The sequence below is a fragment of the Lagenorhynchus albirostris genome, chromosome 13 (genome assembly GCF_949774975.1).
Source record: "Lagenorhynchus albirostris chromosome 13, mLagAlb1.1, whole genome shotgun sequence".
NCBI lineage: Eukaryota > Metazoa > Chordata > Mammalia > Artiodactyla > Delphinidae > Lagenorhynchus > Lagenorhynchus albirostris.
This window is the reverse complement of record NC_083107.1, coordinates 2,075,637-2,100,119: the sequence shown is the minus strand read 5'-3', so window position 1 is coordinate 2,100,119 and position 24,483 is coordinate 2,075,637. Positions and strand designations below refer to the sequence as shown.

Here is a 24,483-nt window from a genome sequence, read left to right as displayed (position 1 = left end):
TTTGCCCGTGGAAATCATGACACGAGTAACGAGCATCTGCCGTCACGCTTCACGCTAGCCTCTGACGGAACTGTGCTTCTTGATGACTCTGGATTAAATAGGCTTCCATTGGATCACGGTCTGTCTGTGCCACTCCACTGGCTGCGTGTGTTGGGCCAGTTCCCTGGTCTCGTTCAGCCTCGGTTTCCCCATCTGCAGAAATGGGGGGAGCCGGGTCTGTCACAGGACCGTCGTGAGGTTCAGATCACGTAGATGTCAGTGCGGCCGGGCTCCTCCCTACCCGCCCCGGACACACGCCTGCCTCCTGCATTTCACTGCGCCAGCCGCCATGTATCTCTGCTCCCATAAGATAATGTTTCCCAGGTGCCAAACGCCTGACGGGCAACGTTTCTGTTTGGGTGGCCGTCTGGCACGTAGGGTCACGGCCAAGAGTGTTCAGAGAGGACTTAGACCCTCTCCTGCTAAAATATCTGAGAAAAAAGAAATTCAACACCCAGCTCAACACCGGTTAGGAAGAGCCATAACTATTCGTAAAGCACGTTCCGTGCTTTATATGCGTAATCTGAACTTAGGTACCTGTTCTAGGCTGATTTGTCCACCCTCAAAATTCATATGTTGATGTCGCATTCCCCAGAATCTCAAAGCGTGACTGTATTTGTATAGGGCCTTTAAACAGGTAATTAAGTTTGAATGAGGTTTCTTAGGGTGGCCCTAATTCAGCATGACTGGTGTCCTGTAGGGAGAGGAAATTAGGACACAGAATGCAGACGCGGTGAGAAGGCAGCCGTCTGTAAGCCAGGGAGAGAGACCTCCGAAGGAACCAGCCCTTTGACCCTTCACCTGTGACTTCCAGCCCCCAGAGCCATGAGAAAACACGCTTCTGTTGTCGAAGCCCCCCAGTCTGTTACGGCCCCCCTCGCAGACTGATCCAGTGCCATCGTCCACATTTTAGGGTAAGAAAACTAAGACCCAGAGAGGCTAAGTAACTTGCCCAAGAGCACACAGCTAATTAGTGGCTGACGCGGGATTCCTGCTGGGGCTGTGCTCTCAGTCATTCTGCTGTGCTACCCCCAAGACCCCAGCCCGGAGTTGCCTCCAAGACTGTTTAGGTCATGTTAGAGCAAAACAGGTTAATTTTCCAGGGCTGTTTGTACGTAGAAAGTTCCAGTCTTGATAGAGACATATAAGCTTCTCTTATGGGCAGGGAGTGTGCCTGCCTTACCTCACTCTCCCCAGAGTCTAGGAAGGTTCCTGGAAGGAGCTCAAGGCTGAAGTAATTAAATTATTTTGTGTTTGAAAAAAAGCAGACAAAGCAGTACGTTCATTCAGCGGTATGACTGACTTACGTAAGTGTCTTCCACGATGCATTATGAGGCGTAAGGTCTTCCATGGCGTATTACGAGGCATGAGGTCTGCCGTTGTCTTTTCTGTTGATCTTGACACCTTTCCACGTTTTTTTATATATATTTTAATTTTATTGGATTATAGTTGACTTACAATGTTGTGTTAGTTTCAGGTGTACAGCAAAGTGATTCAGTTATACATATACACGTTTCATTCTTAGATTCTTTTCTCATATAGGTTATTCCAGAGTATTGGGTAGAATTCCCTGTGCTCTACAGTAGGTCCCTGTTGGTTATCTATCTTACGTATAGTAGTGTGCAGTGACACCTTTACGTCTTGATGAATATTCTAAAAGCTGCTCTTCCCTGGCTCTTCAGGTAGGCTTCCTCGCTCACAAATTTGGAAAGGTCTCCTAGAGAGTTATTTTTACATATTATTTCTTGAAATCGTTGTTACCCATAAAGATTGCACTCTGCCTGGCCATTCCCGCTCCGCGTGCTGACGGCCCCGGGAGGTCTGAAGGCCTTCGTGCCCGAGATTTCTGGATGGAAGTTTACTTCCATGAACTGTCCCGTGTGCCTCTGGATTAGGACGCCATTGAATCATCACAATGCCGTGTCATTGCAGAGTTGAACTCACCTAGCTTTGAAATCAAAGGTTGAGAGGTTCATGTTTTCAGGTGTAAAGCAAATGAACTCTTACATGGAAATCGAAATGTTTAACTTGGACCAGTGTCCCGGCTTACACTTTATTTCCCGTGCACTTGAGTAAGACGCTGAAGAACCAAAAGAAACAGCAGAAGCCGTTAGCTTAAAGAATTGGTGTCTCGGAGCCTCCCTGGTGGTGCAGTGGTTAAGAATCCGCCTGCCAGTGCAGGGGAGGCGGGTTCGAGCCTTGGTCTGGGAAGATCCCACATGCCGCAGAGCAACTAAACCCGTGCGCCACAATTACTGAGCCTGTGCCCTAGAGCCCGCGAGCCACAACTACTGAGCCCACATGCTACAACTACTGAAGCCCAGGCACTCTAGGGCCTGTGTTCCGCAACAAGAGAAGCCCGCACACCGCAACAAAGAGTAGCCCCCGCTCGCCACAACTAGAGAAAGCCCGCGCGCAGCAACGAAGACTCAACGCAGCCAAAAATAAATAAATAAAATAAATACATTAAAAAAAAAAGAATTGGTGTGTCCACTTGAAGATCCAAGTGAGTGAGCACTTATCACGGGTGTGCTGTCACCTCACACTCCTTGCCCTGCTTGTGGCACTGAGCGGAGCACGTGTCCCGGCGCAGAGAACGCAGCCGAGGCGGGTCTGCTCTGGAAGCCAGCGCCCAACTCTCCGTGGTCGGAGACGATCATGACGCCTCCTTTCATTCCTCTGAGCACCCCAGCTGGCAGGGGAGTAGGAGCAAAGGTAATTCTCAGGACCAAGCTGTCTTTACCGCAGGGAATTAAGGGAGAAGGAGGTACAAGCTACCCATAAAAGCGCTTTGGTGTCCTTTCAGGAGAAAACAAACATTTGCCAGTGGCCACAGTTTCCATGCCACGAAAACCTCCTCCCTGACTTAGCTGGGAGACGTGGCGGGTGAGCGGCATGGCGGGCCCCCCGTCCAGGTCCACGTCCACATCTCTGGGGCCGACGTGCCCTCCTCCCCTCGGCTCACTTTCTACAAGGTTCCGGAATTCCGTGCATTTTAACCAGGTTAAAGCATTTTTACCTTAGGGCTTTTCCAGCTGTGTTCCTCAGGCACAGGAAGGGATAATTTTCACATTATAGCTCAGCACTGACTCACATATGTGACTGAAGCAGCAATTCTATGTTTGATGCACTCTGAGATTTTCTATTTTGTTCCCTTTTAAAAAGAAGACAGCACGTACACACAGGCTGGTCACAACCCCGTTAAACCGATTTTCTGATCCATTCGTGGTTTTTCAATGAGAATGTGAAAAATTCTGCCTTAGATTTAATGTATCGGCTATTTTTTTTTCTTCTAATTCACTCATCACAACTTGTGGGAAGTCTCTGCAGTGTTGAAAGAAAAGAACAGAAGGAAGGAGGGGTATGGGTTTCTGCCCAGTGGGGCCGCTCCACTGCCAGGTGGCCCCGGGAGGGCACTGAGTGTCCTCGGATGGAGGAGAGGGTGCTGGCCTGAGCACAGGCCAGCCCTGAGGGGTGCTGAGAGCTGGGGCGGCTCTGCAAGCTCATTTTGTCCAACTTCCCGTCCAAAACGCATACGACGTTTTCTGTCCTGTCTTTTTATTTTATTTTTTTAGGTCTTTTGTAGTAGTGGCACAGGGATGCTCTAATCATTTTCAGACTTTACACTGTTTTATCCTCTTGGTTTGCTGGTGCTCTAGCAGGTTTTTGAGGAAAGCAGAGAGATCGGTTTTGGTAATAACCAGCTTTTAGGCATTTAGCCACTGTCACCTTCTCTGCTGGTGAGTGGCTGGTCGCCAGCCATGGGACCCAGTCCGTCCTATATCAGGTGCAGGTGCTGCCTCTTGGACCAGGCCCCGCCCTGAGCCCTTGTCGGGTCGCCGGACGCTGAGCCCCGTGCCCGTGTGGAGCCCATGCCGGGTCCCCACGCGCTGAGCCCTGTCCCCGCACTGAGCTTTGCCGTGTCTCCGCAGGCCTCGGCAGGACCCGCAGGAAGACAAGCGCCCGAGATGCATCGCCCACACCCAGCATGGACGCGGAGTTCCCCGCCAACGGAGGCGGCGCCGACCGCATCTACGACCTCAGCATCCCGGCCGTGGTCAAGTTCGCGTACGCGGCCGAGCGCGAGGACGAGCTGTCGCTGGTGAAGGGCTCGCGCGTCACCGTCATGGAGAAGTGCAGCGACGGCTGGTGGCGGGGCAGCTACAACGGGCAGGTGGGCTGGTTCCCATCCAACTACGTGCTGGAGGAGCTGGACGAGGCGGCCGCCGACGCACCCGGGGGCCCGAGCCTGCGGCCCAGCGCCGCGCTCAGCAACGGCCAGGGCGCGCGGGTCCTGCACGTGGTGCAGACGCTGTATCCCTTCAGCTCGGTCACCGAGGAGGAGCTCAACTTCGACAAGGGCGAGACCATGGAGGTGATCGAGAAGCCCGAGAACGACCCCGAGTGGTGGCGCTGCCGCAACGCGCGCGGCCAGGTCGGCCTGGTGCCCAAGAACTACGTGGTGGTGCTGAGCGAGGGCCCGGCCCTGCACGCCGGCTCTGGCCCCGCGGGGCCTGCGCGCGCCGGCCGGTTCGCGGGCCGCGAGTGGTACTACGGGAACGTGACGCGCCACCAGGCCGAGTGTGCGCTCAACGCGCGGGGCGTGCAGGGCGACTTCCTCGTCCGCGACAGCGAGTCCTCGGTGAGTGCGGGGTTGGGGGGGCAGAGGGGTGTGCCCGTGTGTGTGCACGTGTGTGCGGGTCTGTGTGTGTGATGTGTACACGTGTGCGTGTGTGCACGGGGTGCGCAGGGCGGCTTGCTCATCAGGGACAGAGTCCTCGGTGAGTGGAACGCTCGAAGGAAGCGGAGAGTATGTATGTGTGTGTGTGTTCGTGTGCCATTCCCTTCTCAGGTGTGTGAATGGCCTCAAGCAGCAAGGGTATTTGGGGCTCATGTTAAGAGGGATGAACACAGTTGGTCTGTGTTCTGAGACCCCCCGCTCTGCCGTGGGCTGAAATCCGCCTGGACTGCCCGGCCTGAGCTGCACCTCTCCTCCGGGAGGTGCGTTCTTGCAGGTGGCACGGTAAGTACAGTGTGTTGTTAGCTTCTGAAGGTTTGCTGCCTTTTGACTGAGATCACCCCTGTTCTGTCGTGCAGACTCAAATGTCATTCTCTCCCCTGGTTTCCCCGTTAATGACCCCGTCTCAGCCCTGGCGGCTGACCTTGTTTCCTCTGTGGGTCTGAGACACATCAGATGTTCTCGGCAAGGCGGGCACCCGGGTTCTGACACAGCCTTTTGTTGGTTGGTTGGTTTTGCTTTTTAAGCCGTGTAATCCTCAGTACATCTCTGCCTCAGGCACCACTGAGTTTATTTCTGAAAAGCTTTTAAAGCACTTAGGAAGAGAACAGAAACGGAAAAGACAGTTGTCGAGAGAGAGGAGTTTGTGTGTGAGAGCAGAGTCGGCGGCGTGAGGCCTCTCGACTTGGAGCAGATTGGTTTCCAGCACAGACTCGGAGGTCTGTGTTTCAGGTGTACGGCCGAGCCTGTCTGGGGGAACCGGGCTGTGTCACGCAAATTGGCCTTTTTGTGTTTTCATTGTGGAGGTACTACTAAACCGATGTTGTCGATCCCTGCAAATACACCTTCCAGAGTGAGTCCCCCCGAAAGGAGAGTTTTGAAGATCGAGTCCAGTGTAATTTCCTTTGTACTGGTTCCTGCAGACTTCAGCTTACTTTTTAATTCTTTTTTCTTTTTTGGCTACATTGGGTCTTCGTTGCTGCACGTGGGCTTTCTGTAGCTGCGGCGAGCGGGGGCTACTCTTCGTTGCAGTGCGTGGGCTTCTCCTTGTGGTGGCTTCTCTTGTTGCAGAGCACGGGCTCTAGGCGTGCAGGCTTCAGTAGTTGTGGCACGCGGGCTCAGTAGTTGTGGCACACGGGCTTAGTTGCTCTACGGCATGTGGGACCTTCCTAGAACAGGGAACGAACCCATGTCCCCTGCATTGGCAGGCGGATTCTTAACCACTGTGCCACCAGGTAAGTCCCAGTTTAATTTTTTAAACGCAACCTCTAAGACTGGTAAGCTCATGCTATGTACTGTAATTGTTGTCTTCTGAGAAGGTTGATACCACAATAAGTAAGTGCATAGTCAAGGTTCCTGTTGACTGATCTGGGAGGAGCTCGAGGCCCCAGAAGTGATTTTCCCCTTCAGAGAGGGGGGCAGATGTGGTGGTGGTGGAAACTGGCCCCCCTGATGGCGGCAGCAGGTCGTGGAGTCGGCGGCGCCTGCCCTGTGCTTGGGCAAACGCACAGGGCCTGAACGCTAACTGCATCTGAAGTCTGAATACTGAGCTTTTCTTTGCTTTCTTTTTTTTCTTAAATTTTAATTGCAGTATCGTTGATTTACAATGTTGTGTTAATTTCAGGTCTACAGCAAAGTGAATCAGCTATACATATACATATATCCCCTCTGTTTTAGATTCTTTTCCCATATAGGCCATTACAGAGTATTGAGTAGAGTTCCCTGTGCTATACAGTAAGTAGGTCCTTGTTGATTATCTGTTTTATATATAGTAGTGTGTGTATGTCAACCCCATTCTCTCAATTTATCCCTCCCCCCTTTATCCCCTGGTGACCATAAGTTTGTTTTCTACCTCCGTGACTCTCCTTCTCTTTGGTAAATAAGTTCATTTGCACCTTTTTTTTTAGATTCCACATATAAGCGATACCATAAAGACAAATATTATATGATATCGCTGAGGTTTTCTTATCCAGAGTTGGTGGTTTCTGGCAGGACATCACGTTAAGTTGTTCTAACGTGAGGTCAGCTCCGTGCACAGATCAGGGCGGAGGCTTCAGAGAATCGGGTCCGGAGCACTTCCAGCCCTCCTGAGAGAAACTCAGAGGAAGCACCGGTTACCCGATCAGAGTAGGAGGTGATCAGGGGACAGGTACGATCCGAGTCGAGGAGTATTGTCTTGATTTTGGAATGCTGGGTTTGAAGAGACGTGTTAGAAGGGAGAGGGCTGAAAGCAGCCCCCCAGTGTGGAGACAGCGCCCCACGTCCTTCTGTCCGGGTCTGGGGTAGGCGACAGTCCTTGGCAGAAGGTAGAGGGACATCGCTGGCTTAGGGAGGACCTGTCGCTTTTCCATGGGACACACATGCAGGCAGTGGTCACTGATCTCGGGACTGAGTCCTTTTGGAGGTAGAGGGGTACTTTATCTGGCCTCCATCCCAGAACTTGAAGAAGCTCCAGTGTCACATTTGTCTCACGTTATTAGAGAAAAAGCTAACTTTTTCTAAATCATTGAAACATTAATTGTTTATATTTTATTTTAACCATTTTTTAGGGGAGCCTTTCCAAATTTTTTTCCTTCCGTTTTAACTTAGAAAACCAAGCTCACGACAGCTCATCGTGTGCTGGGACCATTGATTCCCGGGGCAGAGGAAGGGGTTTGTTTGCTGGGACCCGGTCAGCTCTGCACCTGCGGTGGCACTGGCTTGGGCTGAAGGCCGCCAGGTGGCCCGAGGGTGCGCAGGGCCGCTTGTGTCCTGACGGAACTCGCCGTGACGTGGCACCTTCTGCTGTTCGCGTGCCTGCCTTGTGCCAACGGCACGCTCAGCGGACTCTCAGGCGTGTCGCTGGTCTCATCCTGCAGAGCCACGACAGAGAGGGGCCGGCTGCCTGTCTTCCTGCTCGTAGCCAGTCCGTGCTCAGCTCGTCTGCAGCGGCGAGGAGCCGTCCGGATATACAGATGGGCAAGTCCCTTGCCTATTCCTTTTCTGCCGTCCACTGCATCTGCCTTCCTGCCACTGTCTCCCCGTCTCCTTCCTCCCCTCCTTTGTCTTTTTCTCTGTGCATTTTGGCATCTCTAAGGTGAGAGCCTGGGCTCCAAAGCCACCGCCAGGCCGGTGTGAGCCCTTAGCTTCATAATCTTGCAGGTTCTGGGTCAGCGTTCCTGCCGGACTCAGAGGCATCCCCATTTAATTTCCTTTCCTTCCTTGTGGTCTGTGGGCCCAGGCCTCGCCTTGGGTTGAGGGAACTGCAGGACCTCCTCTGTAAGCACAGCTTTTTTGGACTGCATCTTCAAGATGCGTTTCATTTTTAAAATATCCTGAGTGATTCCAAGGTAAATAAGCTCGACTCTTGCTTGCTATTTTGCATTTAAAAATATTTCATATTTTTCTGTTTTGAAAAGTAAAAATATACCCAGCTCTGAGTCCTGGGAAATCTGTGCTTGCGGGGGATGGATACGGGGGGGAGGGGGAGGGAGGGATGTGCATATTTCAGAAAAAGAAGCAAAACTTTGGCATAGCCTGCAACATCCCGGGTCAGTGATATGCTGGGTGTTTCAGAGGTATCTGTTAGACATGTTTTATCAGTCAATGAATGAACCAGACCACCCTGCTTTGGCTGTCCTTCCTGTCCTGAATCTTAATATCGACTGTTCTTTATTCATCTTCTCTCTCCCCCTCCCTTGCTCTCCTCCCTCACCTGCAATTGTCATTTATCCTCAGCAGCTAAAGATGAAACGGTATGGCTTCTTCTTCTCCATATTTAACCATCATACCTCCACCTGCTAATCCAAACCTCATTAAATCTAGCAAATTCAAAATTCCTACCTGCCTTCTGATGCTCAGCGTAAATCCTTATATATTTGTTCAGCCTTATCCTGTGGATATGGTTAGGAAGCTCTGCTTACGATGGAGAATAACCAGTAACTAGATTTCTGTGTGCTCTGTAAGTGGTCAGTGTTTTATTTCTTCCATTACTATAGAAAGTGACAGGTTACAACTAGGATGAGGTCTGCGAAGCATCAGCCTGTGGCATAGGAAGGCATTTTTCTCTGTAAGACATTAGGGATCCCAAATAGAGCATCTGTTTCACCTTATTTATTGTGTCCGACAGTAGTATTTAGATACTAATTTTTTGTCATACAGCACATTCACGTGTGAAAAGACTTGCTAAAGATAACTTACTGTATATATTGGCCACACTAACAGTCTATTTGGGTTTCATCTCTTACTCTTAAAAAAAAATCTATTAAAATTATTTGGCCAGGAAGAAACAGAATAGAAGGATTAGCATAGTTCCTTGCTATATTTTTCAAATTGCATTTCTTATAGTAATTGGAACTTTTTTTTTTTTTTTTTGTGGAACATGGGCCTCTCACTGCTGTGGCCTCTCCCGTTGTGGAGCACAGGCTCCGGACACACAGGCTCAGCGGCCATGGCTCACGGGCCCAGCCGCTCCACGGCATGTGGCATCTTCCCGGACCGGGGCACGAACCCGTGTCCCCTGCATCGGCAGGCGGACTCCCAATCACTGAGCCACCAGGGAAGCCCTGTACCTGTAGTTTTTAACAGCACACACCCACAGGCAGACCCGGAGTGAGGGACGGGGGGCTACCGCCCCAGCAGGTGCACGCGGGCCCTTCCGGCCCGTGTTTTCTGCCCTGGTTGTGGTTTCTTCCCCTGGTGAAGGGGAAGCGCCTTGTGGGGCGAGGTGAGAAGCCTGGACAGAGGGAGGAACGTTTGCATTCGGCTCTGGTCGGTGCTTGCGGAACATTTCCTTCTTGGAGGCAGGCGGGCCCACCTCTTCTCTCCCCGCTGCCAGGGGTCTTCACCGCGTGTCCTTTGGAAACAGTTCCTTGGCGACTTGCAGAAGAAATTCTACAAGAAGCATTTACGTTTTGGTCTGGAGATGCGGGCAGGGAACGTACTTGCCCAGCAGAGATGGTATCCGAGGCAGCTAACAGTCCCGATATTCAGATACTTAGGAGGCCCGGTGCGTGTACCAGCCAGAGCCGGGCAGAGTCCCTGTTGCATTTCAAGGAGGTTGAGATAGAAAAACGTCAGGTTCGGGGACGATTGTTGCCTGACCCCAGGCCAGAGGGGGGCAACCCTTTTTGGTTCAGGAGCCGGGTCTGAGCCATGTCGAGGGTGATCTGAACGAAATGATGGGTTCCTTTGTACCCCCGCCGAGGCCCCTCCTCTCAGCATCCCTTCTGCCAGGGCCCCCCTGCCGATTCCTGCAGTAACTTCCAAGGCAGGAGAGCTCGTGTCCTCACCCATCCTGCTACTTCGGTTTCCTCTGTCCAGATTATAAGGTTTCCACCGGAATTACACCAGTTTTTAGCACATAAACTTTTTTAAAAAATGTTTTTTATTGTGGTGGCAAAATATATATAACATAAAAGTTGAACATTTTAATCATTTTCAAGTGCAAGTTCAGCGACATTAAGCGTATTCACATTGTTGTGCAAGCGTTACCACCATCCTTGCCCAGGGCTCTTCCGTTTCCCTCACTGGAGCTCTGTCCCCATTGAATGCTAACTCCCCATGCCCTCCCCCAGCCGCAGGCTGTTTTCTACTCTCTGTCTCTAGGAATTTGACTAAGTACCTCCTCGTATAAGTGCAATCATGCAGTGTCTGTGCTTTTCTGTCTGGCTTACTTCACTCAGCATAATGTCCTCAAGGTTCATCCGTGCTGTAGCCTGGGTCAGAATGTCCTTCCTTTTTTAAAGCTGAATGATACTCCGTTGTATGGGTGGACCACACTTTGTTTATCCATCATTTGTCAAAGGACAGGTGGGTTGCTTCCACCTTTTGGCTACCGTGAATAATGCCACTGTGAACATGGGTGTGTAAGTGTCTGTGCAAGTCCCTCTTTCAGTTCTTGAAGGTCTATACCCAGCAGAGATTTTGGAGCAAACGGTGATTCGTTGGTGAATTTTTTGAGGAACCGCAGTCTGTTTTCCACTGCGGCTGCACCACTCTACCTTTCACCAGCTGTGCGTAGGGGTTCTGGTTTTTACACATCCTTGCCAACAGTTGTTGTTTTGGTGTTTTTGTTTTTTCATAATAACCAGCCCCATAGGTGCAAAGTGGTGTCTCACTGTGGTTCCGATTTGCATCAGCCCAGAGCCTTTCAGTCTCGGCTGCACTCTTGGCCTATTTGTGGGTGTTTCTCATGGTGCTGTTACCAAGCAGTTCCTAAACGTGTCCTCAGTAGCACTGCAAGAGCAGCACAGAGAAATAAAAGAGTCGCCCCACGGAGCTCATAACACAGAAAGCTGTTTTATCATTCTGTTAGATCACCCTCCCTAGTCGTCCAATAGAGCCTTCTTTTATTTTTTTTTTATTTTCTTATTTTTTGGCCATGCCACGCAGCACGTGGGATCTTAGTTCCCTGACCAGGGATCGAACTTGCGCCCCCTGCAGTGGAAGCGTGGAGTCTTAACCACTGGACCACCAGGGAAGTCCCAATATAGCCTTCTTTTAATCAAAATTGATTCCCTGACTGTACTTACACCACAGGCTGTAAATTGATATGTGTATATATATATATATATATATATATATATATATATAAAATATCATTTATTATTGATAAGTCACTCCAGGCATGGCATGGCCAAAAGACAGAGAATGACAAGGGCAGTATTCTAAAAGTCTGTCCTCCGAGGTGTTCCCATTAGCTTTAGGAAATGCATCTGGGGACGCAGGGAGGGATAATCGCACACGCACATACTAACTTACAAACGGACCGTAAACACTTCCGTTGAAAGATTAGGTAGATGGACTTTGAGGGCCTTACTGTGTTTGCTGGTCGATTTCTCTTCACTTGTGTAAACAAGTTTATTTCAGAAGCTAATGAGAGCCATCATATTTGATCATGTCACCTGTGGGATTGGCTTTAGGCCTATAGAGTAAATATTTCAGAGACACGTTTATGGGAGAATAGAAAATGCCAGTCAGAAGGTAAACTGATGTAAACACAAAGAGGAGAGCTCCTGTATAGAGGGGGAGTCAATTTTGATGAAAAAAGCCTCTGCCGGATGGCTGGGGGTGGCGGTGATCTAATGGGTGATGGACCTGGAAGGCTGGGGGTGGCGGTGATCTAATGGGTGATGGACCTGGAAGGCCACTTTTCTGAGATGAGAACCGGGAGAGTATCGATCAGCGGAGTACAATCTGCCTTCAGCCCACTGGCTCTCAGGTTTCTTTGGCAAAGGAGCTACTTCTCTGGACAAAAGAGTACCTTCCTTAAAGAAGCAAAAAAGAGAGAAAAATTTCCATGTACCAGACAAGGGGGAAAGAATGATGCAGCTTTTGATAAGAAATCGACAAGGTGACCCCTCTTTGGGGGCAGAGAGAGCCTTAAATATTTGTATCAATTGTTGGTGCTTGAAGACCAGCAGGACCAGAAATCCACCCAGCGCCCACCTGGGAGGCTCAGTAGGCCACACAAGGGGCATTTCTATTCTCGTCTTGCCCTAAAATCTGAAGTGAAAGATACGTGGACATTTTAAGGTTATTAAAGACTCAGGAGGGCCTGGGAGCAAAGTCCCTGCTTCCTCTATTATTTCTTCACAGCCACGTGCTTAGAAAAAAATCATATGAACACCTAGGCTATTGGGGATGGAGGATGAATCAAAGGATATTGTGGACTCTTCTCAGTGCTCCTTTTTTTTTTTTTTTTAATACTGGTGATGAGAAAATCGTGATTCAATCTTGAGTAAAGGAGAGAAATATTTGACCAGGGAGTCTACTTTATAAAAATATAAAGGTGCTTTTCAGCAAGTGTTTGAAACAATGGATCAAGTTGGTGAAGCTGTAGAAATAGTATCAAAGATGGTATAATTGGTTTTCCTTTCTAAAAGTTGTCGTGAGCAGAAATTGCAAAGAGGTAAGATGGAAGAATTACCTGAAGGAACGAATAGTGGAAGAGATGCTCAAAATTGGAGATTCACCTGTCAGTGCACTTATTGAGCACCTACTGTGATCCCGGTGTGGAGATGTGGAGTTCAGTCAGGGTCTAGTACTCAGACGGATTATATTCAAATAGGGGCCTAAAATCTAAAAACAAAAATAGTGATAATAAAAGCCCTGAGAGAGGGTGGTTTTTTGTCAGTCTATCAGCTGTCCTTACACTCCCCTTGGAAAATGACTTCCGAAAATGTCAGGTGAGTGAATGACTTAAACTAACAGATAATTCTTCGGAACCCCAGGTTCAAAACCTGTGAGAATAGAAAAGTCAATTCTTCGAAGAATAGTCCGAGGGAAGGAGAGAACAAGAAGTGATGTGATGTTTGAATTCAATTTGAAAAGTTAGCACAGTATTCTGCAAAGAGAAATTATACCAAATAAGGAGAAAGGGAACCATGGGAACGTTTGGACAGTGGGAAGAAGCAGGAAGATAGGATTGAAGGGAGGACGGAAGCTAGGTGTTCCAAAATTGGAAACAGGTACAGGACCCAGTCTAGGTTTTAGTCCAGCCCAAGACAACTTTAACAACTTGCGGTCCCGTGGTGGCTTAAAAAGATGTCCGCAAATCATCTGATACCCGTCCTTTCAAAGGGTGGAGGTGACGGCCTCCCCGTCAGCAGGGTGTCACTTGATAACTCACATCTGATGAATAGAATGTGGTAGGAGAGGTGGTGGGCGACTCCCGGGACTGGGTCGTACGTGCATGTGGCTCTGCTGCATCTGGGACCGCTTGATTTGTGGGGGGCCGGCCGCCACGTTGTGGAGGTGCTGAGGCAGGACCATGGGGAGGCTGCAAGACCAGGGACGGAGGCCTCCGAGCGGCTCATGTGAGCGGACCACCTTGTATGTGGACCTGCTTCCCCAGCTGGGCCTTCGGATGACCGCAGCCTCCGCCCATGTCTTCCCTACAGCCTGATGGAGCTTGGCGGCCCCAGGTCAGTCAAGGTTTAAGGCACTCCCAAATTCCCAATTAGAAATTGTTATTTAAGCCACTGGGTTTGGGAGAGATTTGTTACACAGCGGTAGACAAATAGTACGAGTAGCCCAGGTAGAAAACAGGACCATAATAAGATAGGAGACAGCAGGAACTGAACATTAAAGTTCAGGAGGTTGTGCTTTGCCCTTTGTGTTTAAAGAGAGAACAGACAGGTGGATTTCATGTCAGTGATGTTCCTTTCCTTCTGCTGAAACCCAGGAGGAGACTTCAGAGGTACCAGGTGGCAGACGTAGGGGTCGTACAGCCTCAGTCACTCCCGGGCCAGTTCGCTCAGCGACCATCTGTTGAGTGCTTATTATGTATCAGGCCCAGTTTTTTCTCCCAAATATATAAAAATAAGAAAGAAGGAGCCTCTCCCTCAGAACGCTTAGAGCCTCGTAGGAGAGCCATGTAGACAAGCACTGATGACAGTGGTCAGGGTGCAGTGCGGTGTAGTGCTTCTGTGATAGGACGTAGGCCTCTTGTAGGTGATGTGGAAAGTATGTTCTCTGGAGACTTTAACTGAAAGCTGTTTTAAAAAATCGACGAGATGCTGATGGCTGTCTTTATAAAGCTTCATAAGGAGCTTAAAGAAGGGCCACTAGGTGACAGTTTTGCTTAATACGTCCCCAAAGATGTTGTGCTTCTAACATTACTGTAGTTTATTCAACTGCCCCAGTCTCTTCCCAGTTTCAGGAGTTATCTCTGTTCCATAGTTGCAAAAACTGAAGAACTGTTGGGAAACTTGCCCAAGGTCTCAAAGCCAGTAAGTAAAGGAGCCAAAATAGGAGAGCAGGCAGCCTGGTAACGGAGCCAGTGACTCAGCTCTCCTGCTTCTCAGCAGCACGACTGTGGTGGAGAACGGGGGCCTGGATGGGTCACCGCCTGCCCGTGTCACGTGACCATCTGCTCATGGTGGACTGGTTCCTTACAGACTGGTGCTTCTTCTGAAAACAGCTAGAAAAGCTGGACAAAACATTGAGACAAACACAGAGCAGCAGAGAAGTAGACCTTCAGTAGTCTATGGTGCTGGGGGGCAGAAATGGGAGGTCAGGCCCCCTGAGGGGGCAGGGCCCCCAAAAATCTATACACTGGGATCAAAGGCAAACTGGGAATAACACCAGACTGTAATCAGTTACATCCCTCATCGAACTAAGGTGCCCTGCCCACCCTGGGTGCAGAAGCAAAGCAAACCCTCTTGGAGGACAGTAATACCATTGAGAACCTCAAAGTGTCTCTTTGATTTTTTTTTTATACACAATATGCAGCATTCAAAGAAAAATTACCAGGAGACAAAACTAGATGACCAAAATCAAAGGCGGGGGGAAGACATTAGAACAGACCCACAGATTTCGAGTTTTTATTTTATTTATTTATAAATTATTTATTTATTTCTATTTTTGGCTGCATTGGGTCTTCGTTGCTACGCACAGGTTTTCTCTAGTTGTGTTGAGCGGGGACTACTCTTCATTGCAGTGTGCGGGCTTCTCATTGCAGCGGCTTCTCTTGTTGCAGAGCACAGGCTCTAGATGCGCAGGCTTCAGTAGTTGCAGCATGGGGGCTCAGTAGTTGAGGCACGTGGGCTTAGTTGCTCTGTGGCATGTGGAATCTTCCCGGACTAGGGTTCGAACCCGTGTCCCCTGCATTGGCAGGCAGATTCTTAACCACTGCGCCACCAGGGAAGTCCAGATTTTGAGTTTTGAAATGTAGTCTTTAAGATATATGGATAAATAGGTTCAAGAAACTCAGCAAGATGAATGTGAGCAGAGAATTAGAAGTAATAAGGGAGGATCAAGTGAGAATCCTAGGACTAAAAAATACAGTAACTGAAATTAAGGACTTGGTGGGTTTACAGCAGATTAAACACAGCTGAAGAAAGGATTAGTAAATAGGAAGATAGCTCAGAGGAAGAGAGATTTTAGGATACACATGCAAAAAAATAAAAGGACAGAAAATACAGAAAAGAGCGTAGAGATTTTGCTACAGACCGAATGTTTGTGTGTTGTCCTTCCCCCCACAACTTCCCGCCTTGTTAAATTCATAGGCTGAAGCCTGATCCCCAATATGATGGGATTGGGAGGGAGCCCTCTTGAATGGGATTAGTGCCCTTATAAAAGAGACCCCAGAGAGCTCCCCGGCCCCTCTGCCACATGAGGACACAGTGAGAGGGTGGCTGGCTGTGAACCAGGAAGCAGGTCTTCACCAGACACTGAATCTCCTGGCTGCTTCACCTTGGACTTCCAGCCTCCCGAACTGTGAGGAATACACTTCTGTCATTTTTAAACCACCCAGTTTATGGTATTGTCGTAAACAGAACTAAGATTTACAGGACCAAGTGAGAGGTTTAACATACATGTAATTGGTGTCCCCAAAGAGGGGACGTCGGGGTGGGGGTGGACAGGAGGGTGGAGCCGTGTTTGAAGAGGGATGTGCCCCTGCCCCCTGACTCACTAGTGGCCGAGCCCAGTCTTCCAGTTTCAAGTTCAGCACCTTTAGAACATCTTTCATTGTGACACGTAATACACAAAAAAATTTCATTTAAAAAGTACATGTTGAACCCAGGTCAGGCAGGTCAAAAACTAGGACCCAGGTCAAGGTCAAGGTCAAGAGATAGGACGTTGGCGGCCCTCTGGAAGCTACTCACATACCTGTATGTGCTTCCTGATTGCACTGCACCTCCTGCTAGAGATCACTGCTCCCTTTCACTGGGAGCTGGTCGTTTTCTTTACCGTTTTAGACGTATGTTTGTGTGTTTGGGTTCTGCCTGCTTCTGGTTTGTACAGTTGATATCGCACTGTGGCTGTTCTTACTTTCTTCTTTTGTCCACACTTTGTGAGATCATTCAGTCCGTGTGGACGCATTCATTTTGTTGTGTGATGAAGCGTCCCCTCCTGTGTTTATTGACTCCTGCGGTGGACGTGAGGCATGTCGGCACCTGGGGCCAGCATGAGTAGTCCTGCGGCACCTGTACACGCTCCTCTGAACCCGAGCACGCCCTGGGGTGAGACAGCCGGGTCCTGGAGAAAGCGCGTCTTCAGCTTCTCGATGGTGCAGAGACCCTGTGTCCAGGCCCGCAGCAGTTCCGGCTCGTGCTCCCACCACCGGGAGGGGCTCCCGGTGCAGCTCTCTCCCTGCCTCGGAAATGACCGTGGCTTGCTGGCTCTGGATGAGGGACTCACCCTGTACCCAGCATGGGAGGCGCACAGCACTCCCTCGTGTGGGCCTGCGTCTCCAGGTCATTCGCGCCCCAGCTGCTGGGCTGGTGGGTTTCGGTCCTCTTTCTCAATGCAGACAGGCCAGCAGACACCTGTCACGGTTCTGTGACAAGCTTAGGGTTAGAGCATCGCTGAGTCCTCCCGCCCGCACCCCCGGCCCGTGCAGGCGAGTGTGGCTCTGGCCTTCCTCACTCGACTCCCGGAGGCTGGGAGCTGAGACTGGAAGGATCGCAGCCCTCGTGTACCAGGCCGATGGGGCCGACTTCTCAGGGATTGTGCGGGGCAAGTTCGTTCCGGGCCTGGAGCAGCCGCGTCTCCGTCAGATCCAGGGGACCGGCTCGGTGTGAAGGGAAGAGAGTCCCTGCTGTCCCTTCTGGGGGCTTCCCCACAGGGACTGTCTAGAGCAGGGCCTGACTTCTCAGGACAGAGTCAGAAGGGCATCCGCCGCCTGGGGGTGAGCTTGGCCCGGCGGGGCCGCCTCCTTCGAGAGGCTCCTTAGCCCGCAAAGCTCATTCCTGTCTTGTCCTCGTGGCTCTGAGCATTTGCAAACCCTGCTGGTGGTTGGCTCAGAGCCCATTTCTCAAACTGCATCGGCGTCCCCGGGAGGGCTCCTGAAACACAGATGTCTGGGCCCCGCCCCAGAGCTGCTGATCAAGGGTTCCGTGCTGGGGCCTGAGAACTCGACTTTTCACCTGACAGATTCCAGGAGACGCTTATGCTGCGCTCTTGGGAGCTCAGTTTGAGAACCACTGATCCATTTCATCTTCAGGCTTCGTTTAGAATTTAGTGGTAACACGTAACAGTGCATTTTAGTACGTAGATTGGAACATGTACTCCTGCTGAATTGCGATTGCCCCAAAGGTTCAGCAGCCCTGCTTGACATAAATGTAGTCCATTCTATGTCCTTAACGTCAAGGTTTCTACTCAGGAGCCCACGAAATTAAAAATCACTTTCTCTGCTGCATTGGTTTTACTGCTGTAATGCACATACACACATGACACACCGTGATGTTAAATGAAGGAGCTTAAATTAAAAACAAATTCAGAGTCGTCTGTGGATCACGGGGCTTAATTAAAATTGAGCCTATCACACGCCGACTCTGACTGACTCCCTACTCCCTCCGTACGACGCCACTTTGTCTGTGAATTGATTAAAGTATCTCTAAAAGCAGCCCAGTGCCTGGCTTGTGCTAAACTATAAGACTGAAGTCGCCTTCTGTCTTTATCTGAAGGCACAGACTCATGGCACAGAATGTATGTGCTTATAAAAATTAACAGATGCTCGAAACTAAACGTCACTTCACAAAAACCTGAAGCCCCGGGAGAGAGCTGAGCGGTCCCTAGTGTGTATGTGCTGCTGGACCCAGGGGCGTGGTGACTGCCCACGGAGCTTCTCCTTCACCCACCAGGACTGATCACCGTGTGACAGTGGCCCCAGGGCCGGTGCTCCGGGCCATCCTGTGCAGAGCACCTGTCGGGCAGTTCCTGTTTTAGTTCTATTTTCAAAACCTTATACAACATGCACCTTGGGCGGGAATACGGAAAACACTGAGGCCAGCTCGCATCCATCGTGTTCAGTTTCTGGAAGATGGTAGTGATTTGAGAATTGTGCAGGGTGATTACTTAGAATGTCCTGTGCTGTTTAGCTGGTTGACAGGGTCATCGTGACATCAGCGTTCGTGATGATTCCTTTTTTTTTGAGGGGCCGTCCAAGGCCCCTGCGCCCCATCCGCACTCGCCCTCCTGGGCTGGCTCAGAAGATCTTCACCCCATGGTGATTCATTTCTAAGAGATCAAGTTGGGGAAATAATTTTCAAGTTCTGTGTCTCCTTCCCCACCTGCTCTGGGCCCCTAATCCTCTAATGGCCATGATTCTGAAACTAATACACAGCCCAAGGCCTAATCAGAGATAAAACTTCCTGTCTCTTCCTGGGTTTCCTCCAAGTCGTCAAGCCCTGGGTTTAGTATGGAGATAAGGTGAGGTTCTTCCCTTAAAGATTTGTTTTTATTTGTTCGGTGTGGGGCAAAGGGACACACAAATACAAACTATAAATCCATGTGTCTCTGAGATGCGTTTCTGCCTACAGCTGTGACAGGTGGCAGCCCGCCCCAGAGTTGGATTTTCTCAGACCCCCATTTCCCTGAGTTGTCATTCATTCATATGGAGTGATCTCTTGTTTTGCAAGATTTGTACACCTTAAATCGAATGTTTGCAGAGTCGGCGTAAAAGCCAGTGGATGGGGGCGGGGTGCTTGCTGGTGTCCTGATGGGAGGGATGCGAAGCAGGGGCCGGGCTGGTGGGCGCTCACCAGCAGTAAGTTCCTGGCTTTGGAGAAAGGAGGCAGCCTGGTCTAGGAATTCAGTTTAGACCTGGATTATCCGGCTCCCGCCATCCGTAGGGCTCCCTGCGGAACACAGCCGTGGATTGGACGCGGCCCTACCCGGCCTGGTGCGTCAGGACGCCTTCTGCTGGACAGTAGCCAAGGGGGGGCCGAGCTTATCGGCTTCTCCAGGGCGGTCAGCTTGTGAGCTGAGACCTACGGGAATGGTCGACCAAGGAGGGGGACAAAGGCTGGCTCGAACCACATGAACAGGAGTGAAAGTGGGACTGGGGTTGGGAGGGGCATCCTTCTGTCTCCTCGGTCGGATCTGGGGAAGCGGGGACAGGTGGCACAGCCCTGGTGGGCCGCGGCGGGCAGCTGAGGCCCCTGAGGGAGGCCAGTGTCCGTCCTCCTCTCCCTCAGCCGCGCCGGCCACTTAGTGCCTCCGGAGACGCAGGACCCTCTCCCTTTCTTCACCGACGTCCCCCCTCCCCTCTTCAGCGCTCACCCACCAGCGCGCGTCTCGGGCCCAGGTCCGGTTTCTGTGGAGGCCTTTCCTGACCTCCCGCCCCGAGTTTAAATGCCCTGTGCCACCTCAGTACCCCCTCCTTTCTCTCTGCAGAGCTCAGCACAATTTGCGCCTATGTACCAGCTCCTTCTTTATCCGTTTCCCCCACTGGATGGTCACTTCCAAGAGAGCAGAAGCCCATGCAGAGCATACGTGCTGTGCTCTCATGCACACGCAGCCAGGGCATGGCCTGTTTGGTGTGAGTCCGTGTTCAGTAAATAATTGTTTATCGAATTCAGCAATACTTTTTTTCCCCAAAGAATATTCCTCATTCAGTGTCTTACCCTACATATTTTTCAATAAATGAGATGAAAGACTAATGTTAATAAAAGTAATAATATCTTTCTAAAATATAATATATTCACATATACCTAGGGCACTGACATAATCACAAACTTAAACATTTCTCAATAAAATCTGTACATGAACCATAGCATAGCCGCCTCTGGGATACTATGAACCATGTTAAAATGCAACCAGAATTTTCCACTGCTCTTAAAATATTTATTTTTAAATAGCTGAGAATTAGAAAATTTTTAAATTTTTAAATTAACATATAGTTGATGTACGATATTCTGTAAGTTACAGGTGTACAGTGTAGTCGTTCACCATTTTTAAAGGTTATACTCCATTTACAGTTATTATAAAATACTGGCTATATTCCCCGTGTTGTACAGTATATCCTTGTAGCTTATTTTATACCTAAAGTTTATACCTCTTAATCCCCTACTGCTATATTGCCCCTCCCCGCTTCCCTCTCGCCCCTGGTAACCACTAGTTTGTTCCCTATATCTGTGAGTCAGCTTCTTTTTTATGTTCGCTAGTTTGTTGTATTTCTTAGATTCCACATGTAAGTGAGATCATACAGTGTTTGTCTTTCTCTGCCTGACTTCTTCACTTAGCATAATGCCCTCCGAGTCCATCCATGTTGCTGCAAATGACAAAATTTCATTCTTTTTTATGAATGAGTAGTATTCCATTGTATATATGTACCACATCTTTTTTATACGTTCGTGTGTTGACGGACACTTGGGTTGCTTCTGCACCTTGGCAATTGTAAATAATGCTGCTAAGAAACGTTGGGCTGCATGTATCTTTTTGAATTAGCATTTTTGGGTTGTTTTTTTTTTTTTTTTTTGGATATATACCCAGCAGTGGAATTGCTGGGTCATATGGCGGTTCTATTTTTAGTGTTTTGAGAAACCTCCCTACTGTTCTTCACAATGGCTGCACCAATTTACATTCCCACCAACAGTGCAAGAGGGTTACCTTTTCTCCACGCTCTCTCCCAACATCTGTTATTTGTGTTCTTTTTGATGACAGTCATTCTGACAGGTGTGAGGTCGTATCTCCTTGTGGTTCTGATTTGCATTTCCCTGATGATTAAACGATGTTGAGCATCTTCTCATGTGCCTGTTGGCCACCTTCACTTCCTCTCTGGAAAATGTCTATGCCGTTCGTCTGCCCATTTTTTTAATTGGGTCGTTTGTTTTTTGATACTGAGTTGTATGAGCTGTTTATATATGTTGGATATATATAAATAACCCCTTATTGGTCACATCATTTGCAAATATTTTCTCACATTCAGTAGGTTGTCTTTTCATTTTGTCGATGGTTTCTTTTCCTTTGCTGTGCAGAAGCTTTGAAGTTTAATTAGGTCCCATTTGTTTATTTTTGCTTTTATTTCCTTTGCTTTAGGAGACAGATCCAAAAGAATATTGCTACGATATAGTCAGAGTGTCTGCCTATGTTTTCCTCTCGGAGTTTTATGGATTCCAATCCTACATTTAGGTCTTTAATCCATTTCGAGTTTATTTTTGTATATGATGTTAGAGAATGTTCTAATTTCATTCTTTACAAGTAGCTGTCCAACTTTCCCAGTACCGCTTACTGAAGAGACTGTCTTTTCTCTATTGTATATCCTTGCTTCCTCTGTCGTAGATTGATTGGCCGTAGGTGTGTGGGTTTATTTGGGGGCTCTCTTTTCTGTTCCGTAGACCCATGTGTCTGTTTTTGTACCAGCACCACGCTGTTGGGTGAACTTCTAATAGTGGTAGGAGTTAGAGAACGTGAAACTTCTAGCTGCTGCCTGCATAGAAGTGACTTTTACAAATTCGAGAAATAGCTTGGGGAAATGAAGATTTAACAGCGGTTAACAATGGTGCTGTCCATTCCACAACGAGTCTCCAGTTTTCAAATAGTGAAATACATTTAGCACCGAAACCCTACTAAGCAAAGTGTCAGTTTTCTTCACTGCAGAACACGAGCATCTCAGCCGACCTCTGGGTCGTTGTAAAGACCAGGAGCCACCCCGGGCATGGACGCAGAGCCCGGTGCCCCGCCCCCGGCCCTGCTCGTGGCTCGTGGCTCGTGGCTCGTGGCTCGTGGCTCGTGGCCCAGGGCCGGGTGGTAACTGGTGTCCTCTTTCCTCTGCAGCCCAGTGACTTCTCCGTGTCTCTCAAAGCATCAGGGAAGAACAAGCATTTCAAGGTGCAGCTGGTGGACAACGTCTACTGCATCGGGCAGCGGCGCTTCCACACCATGGACGAGCTGGTGGATCACTACAAGAAGGCCCCCATCTTCACCAGCGAGCACGGGGAGAAGCTCTACCTCGTCCGGGCGCTGCAGTGAGCCCAGTGGACGCGCCCCGGAAAGGCGCCCCGGCCCGGGCCCTCCCGCAGGCCCGCTCCCGGTGGCCGCCCCGTCCTTGCTCTCTCCAGCTGGTTTCCCTTTCTGTCCGGGTCGGTTCGTTTGCCATCCGCCCTCCTTTGCCGTCCCAGGCCCTCCTGGACGGTTTTGGTGACGGGGAGGCGAAAGGGGACGAGTCAGATCACTTTATTCCTTCTCCGTGGGAGCCAGCCTTAGTCTGTTCAAATCGCTCGTGCCAGCCAAGCGCCCCTTTAAAGACATCGGGCGCGGTTTGGGTGCACCGGAGCCGCCCTTACTTCCGTGAGCCACAGCGCACGTGACAGCGGGGCCGGGCCCTGGGTGGCACCTGCCCAGGGACCACCTGTCCTGGTCCCGGCATCCCTGGATCTGTGTCATTTGCGTTCACACAGCTCCCAGACTCTCCGGGGGTGACCCCGGGCACTCGTAGCAATACTGGAACCACCGGGTGAGACGGGAGGGAAGAAGCTGTCCAGTGCCTTTGGGGCTGCACCTGCAATAAAGAAAAGAGGTCCTGGAAAGTCGGTCCGGAGACTCGGAAAGACAGAGGTTTCGGAAATGTTCCCCCAAGAGATGCCATCTGCATATAGTGCTTTTTCCTCTTGCCCTGCGGCTCGTTTCAATCTCACAATGATGTATTTAATTCTCAAAGTAATATGTATCTATAGCCATTTGTTGACACTAATACAGATGATTAAGGAAAACAGCTGATCTTTGGGAAAGGGGAGCGACCAACACTTCACACACACATACACTATATATATATAAAAAATTTGCTTTACAGGGAAATTTTTCAGGGTTTACAAAAGGATATGTGATTGGTAGTAGGAGACACAGAATGTTTATGAAGAAATTGCATTTTCTTTTTTCTTTACATTTGAACTCCTTTATAGTTTAAATATACACTCTTGAGATGGGCACATTCCTACAGCTGAGGAAGGGGTCTTGAGACCTCCTAAACTTGCATACTCAGTTTTTTGGATATTGTAATAAAAAAGTATTATGACACGACTCTGTGTGTGTTCATCTGTGGCAAAGCTCGGACTCAGCGGTGGGACAGGAGCCCCTGCAGCCTTTCCTGAAGTTCTCAGTGCCTGAAGTGGGGAGCGTTTCTAGAGAGGTGTTCTAACAAATTTATTACTCGTGTGTTTTCCTTCTCTACCGCCGCATTTTTTTATCTTGAAATAATTTTAATGAGAGCGACTCCAAGAGAAACCGGAATCTCAAGCTTGCCTTCACTCTTACCTTTACTCTTTGGAAATTATGTGTTAAAAATATTTCACCAGACTGTTGTCAGCTAGCCCTCCCTCCCCCAGCTTTCCTCTCCCCCCTCCAGCTTTCCTCTCCCCTGTCCCGCCTGCCTTCCGTGCGCTCGGGAAAGCCTTTGTGGAGCCCCCAAGGGCACTGGGCACCGGGAATACAGAGCCACAGGGCGCGGCCTTGGCACCCCCATGGCTGATCACGGCTGACGTGTGCTCAGCGCCCCCTCTGGGCCGGCCATGGCATCCTCATCCCAGCTCCTCAAGGCGGTCCTGGGATTGTCCCCATCACACAGATGGAGAAGGTGAGGGGCAGGTGATCGCACGGGGCACGGCTGGTGCCTCGTGGGGCAGGTGACAAGCCCAGGACTCTGGCTTTGGGGCCACGCCCTCCCAACACCGGGCCGGGGAGGCTTCCAGGAGAAGTAAGGTATGTGGTGAGAGTTTGCACTGAATCTGCCATTCCTGCTCTCTGTGAGTTCATTGTATCTTTAGTTGTTGCCTTTGAAATTAGACATCTGGTGTCTGGGACCTGAGGTTGGGGGCACCTAGTTACATAAGAACAGAGCTCTCCAGGTGAGTGAGGCGGACCATCACCTTAGCCAGAACAGGTGGGTTCTGGACATTGTCACGGAAATCCCACTTCTTCCCGACTCTCTGATCTGCCTGCTGTGTGTACCACGTCAACATCATGCGGGAATCCCTCTACACCGTGAGTGCCTGGACAGC

General features: G+C 49.8%; 1 protein-coding gene across 5 annotated transcripts in view; it reads left to right on the top strand.

Moving 5' to 3' along the window:
- Positions 1-23,506, top strand: part of NCK2 (NCK adaptor protein 2) — a 134,762-nt gene extending 111,256 nt beyond the window's left edge. For all 5 annotated transcript variants that reach the window (XM_060169267.1, XM_060169268.1, XM_060169266.1 and 2 more), the window contains 2 exons: positions 3,972-4,681; positions 22,265-23,506. In XM_060169267.1, the coding sequence (XP_060025250.1) occupies positions 3,972-4,681; positions 22,265-22,459 (905 nt within the window). In that variant the 3' untranslated portion in view covers positions 22,460-23,506. The remainder of the gene's footprint in view (positions 1-3,971; positions 4,682-22,264) is intronic.
- The last annotated feature ends 977 nt before the right edge of the window (positions 23,507-24,483 follow it).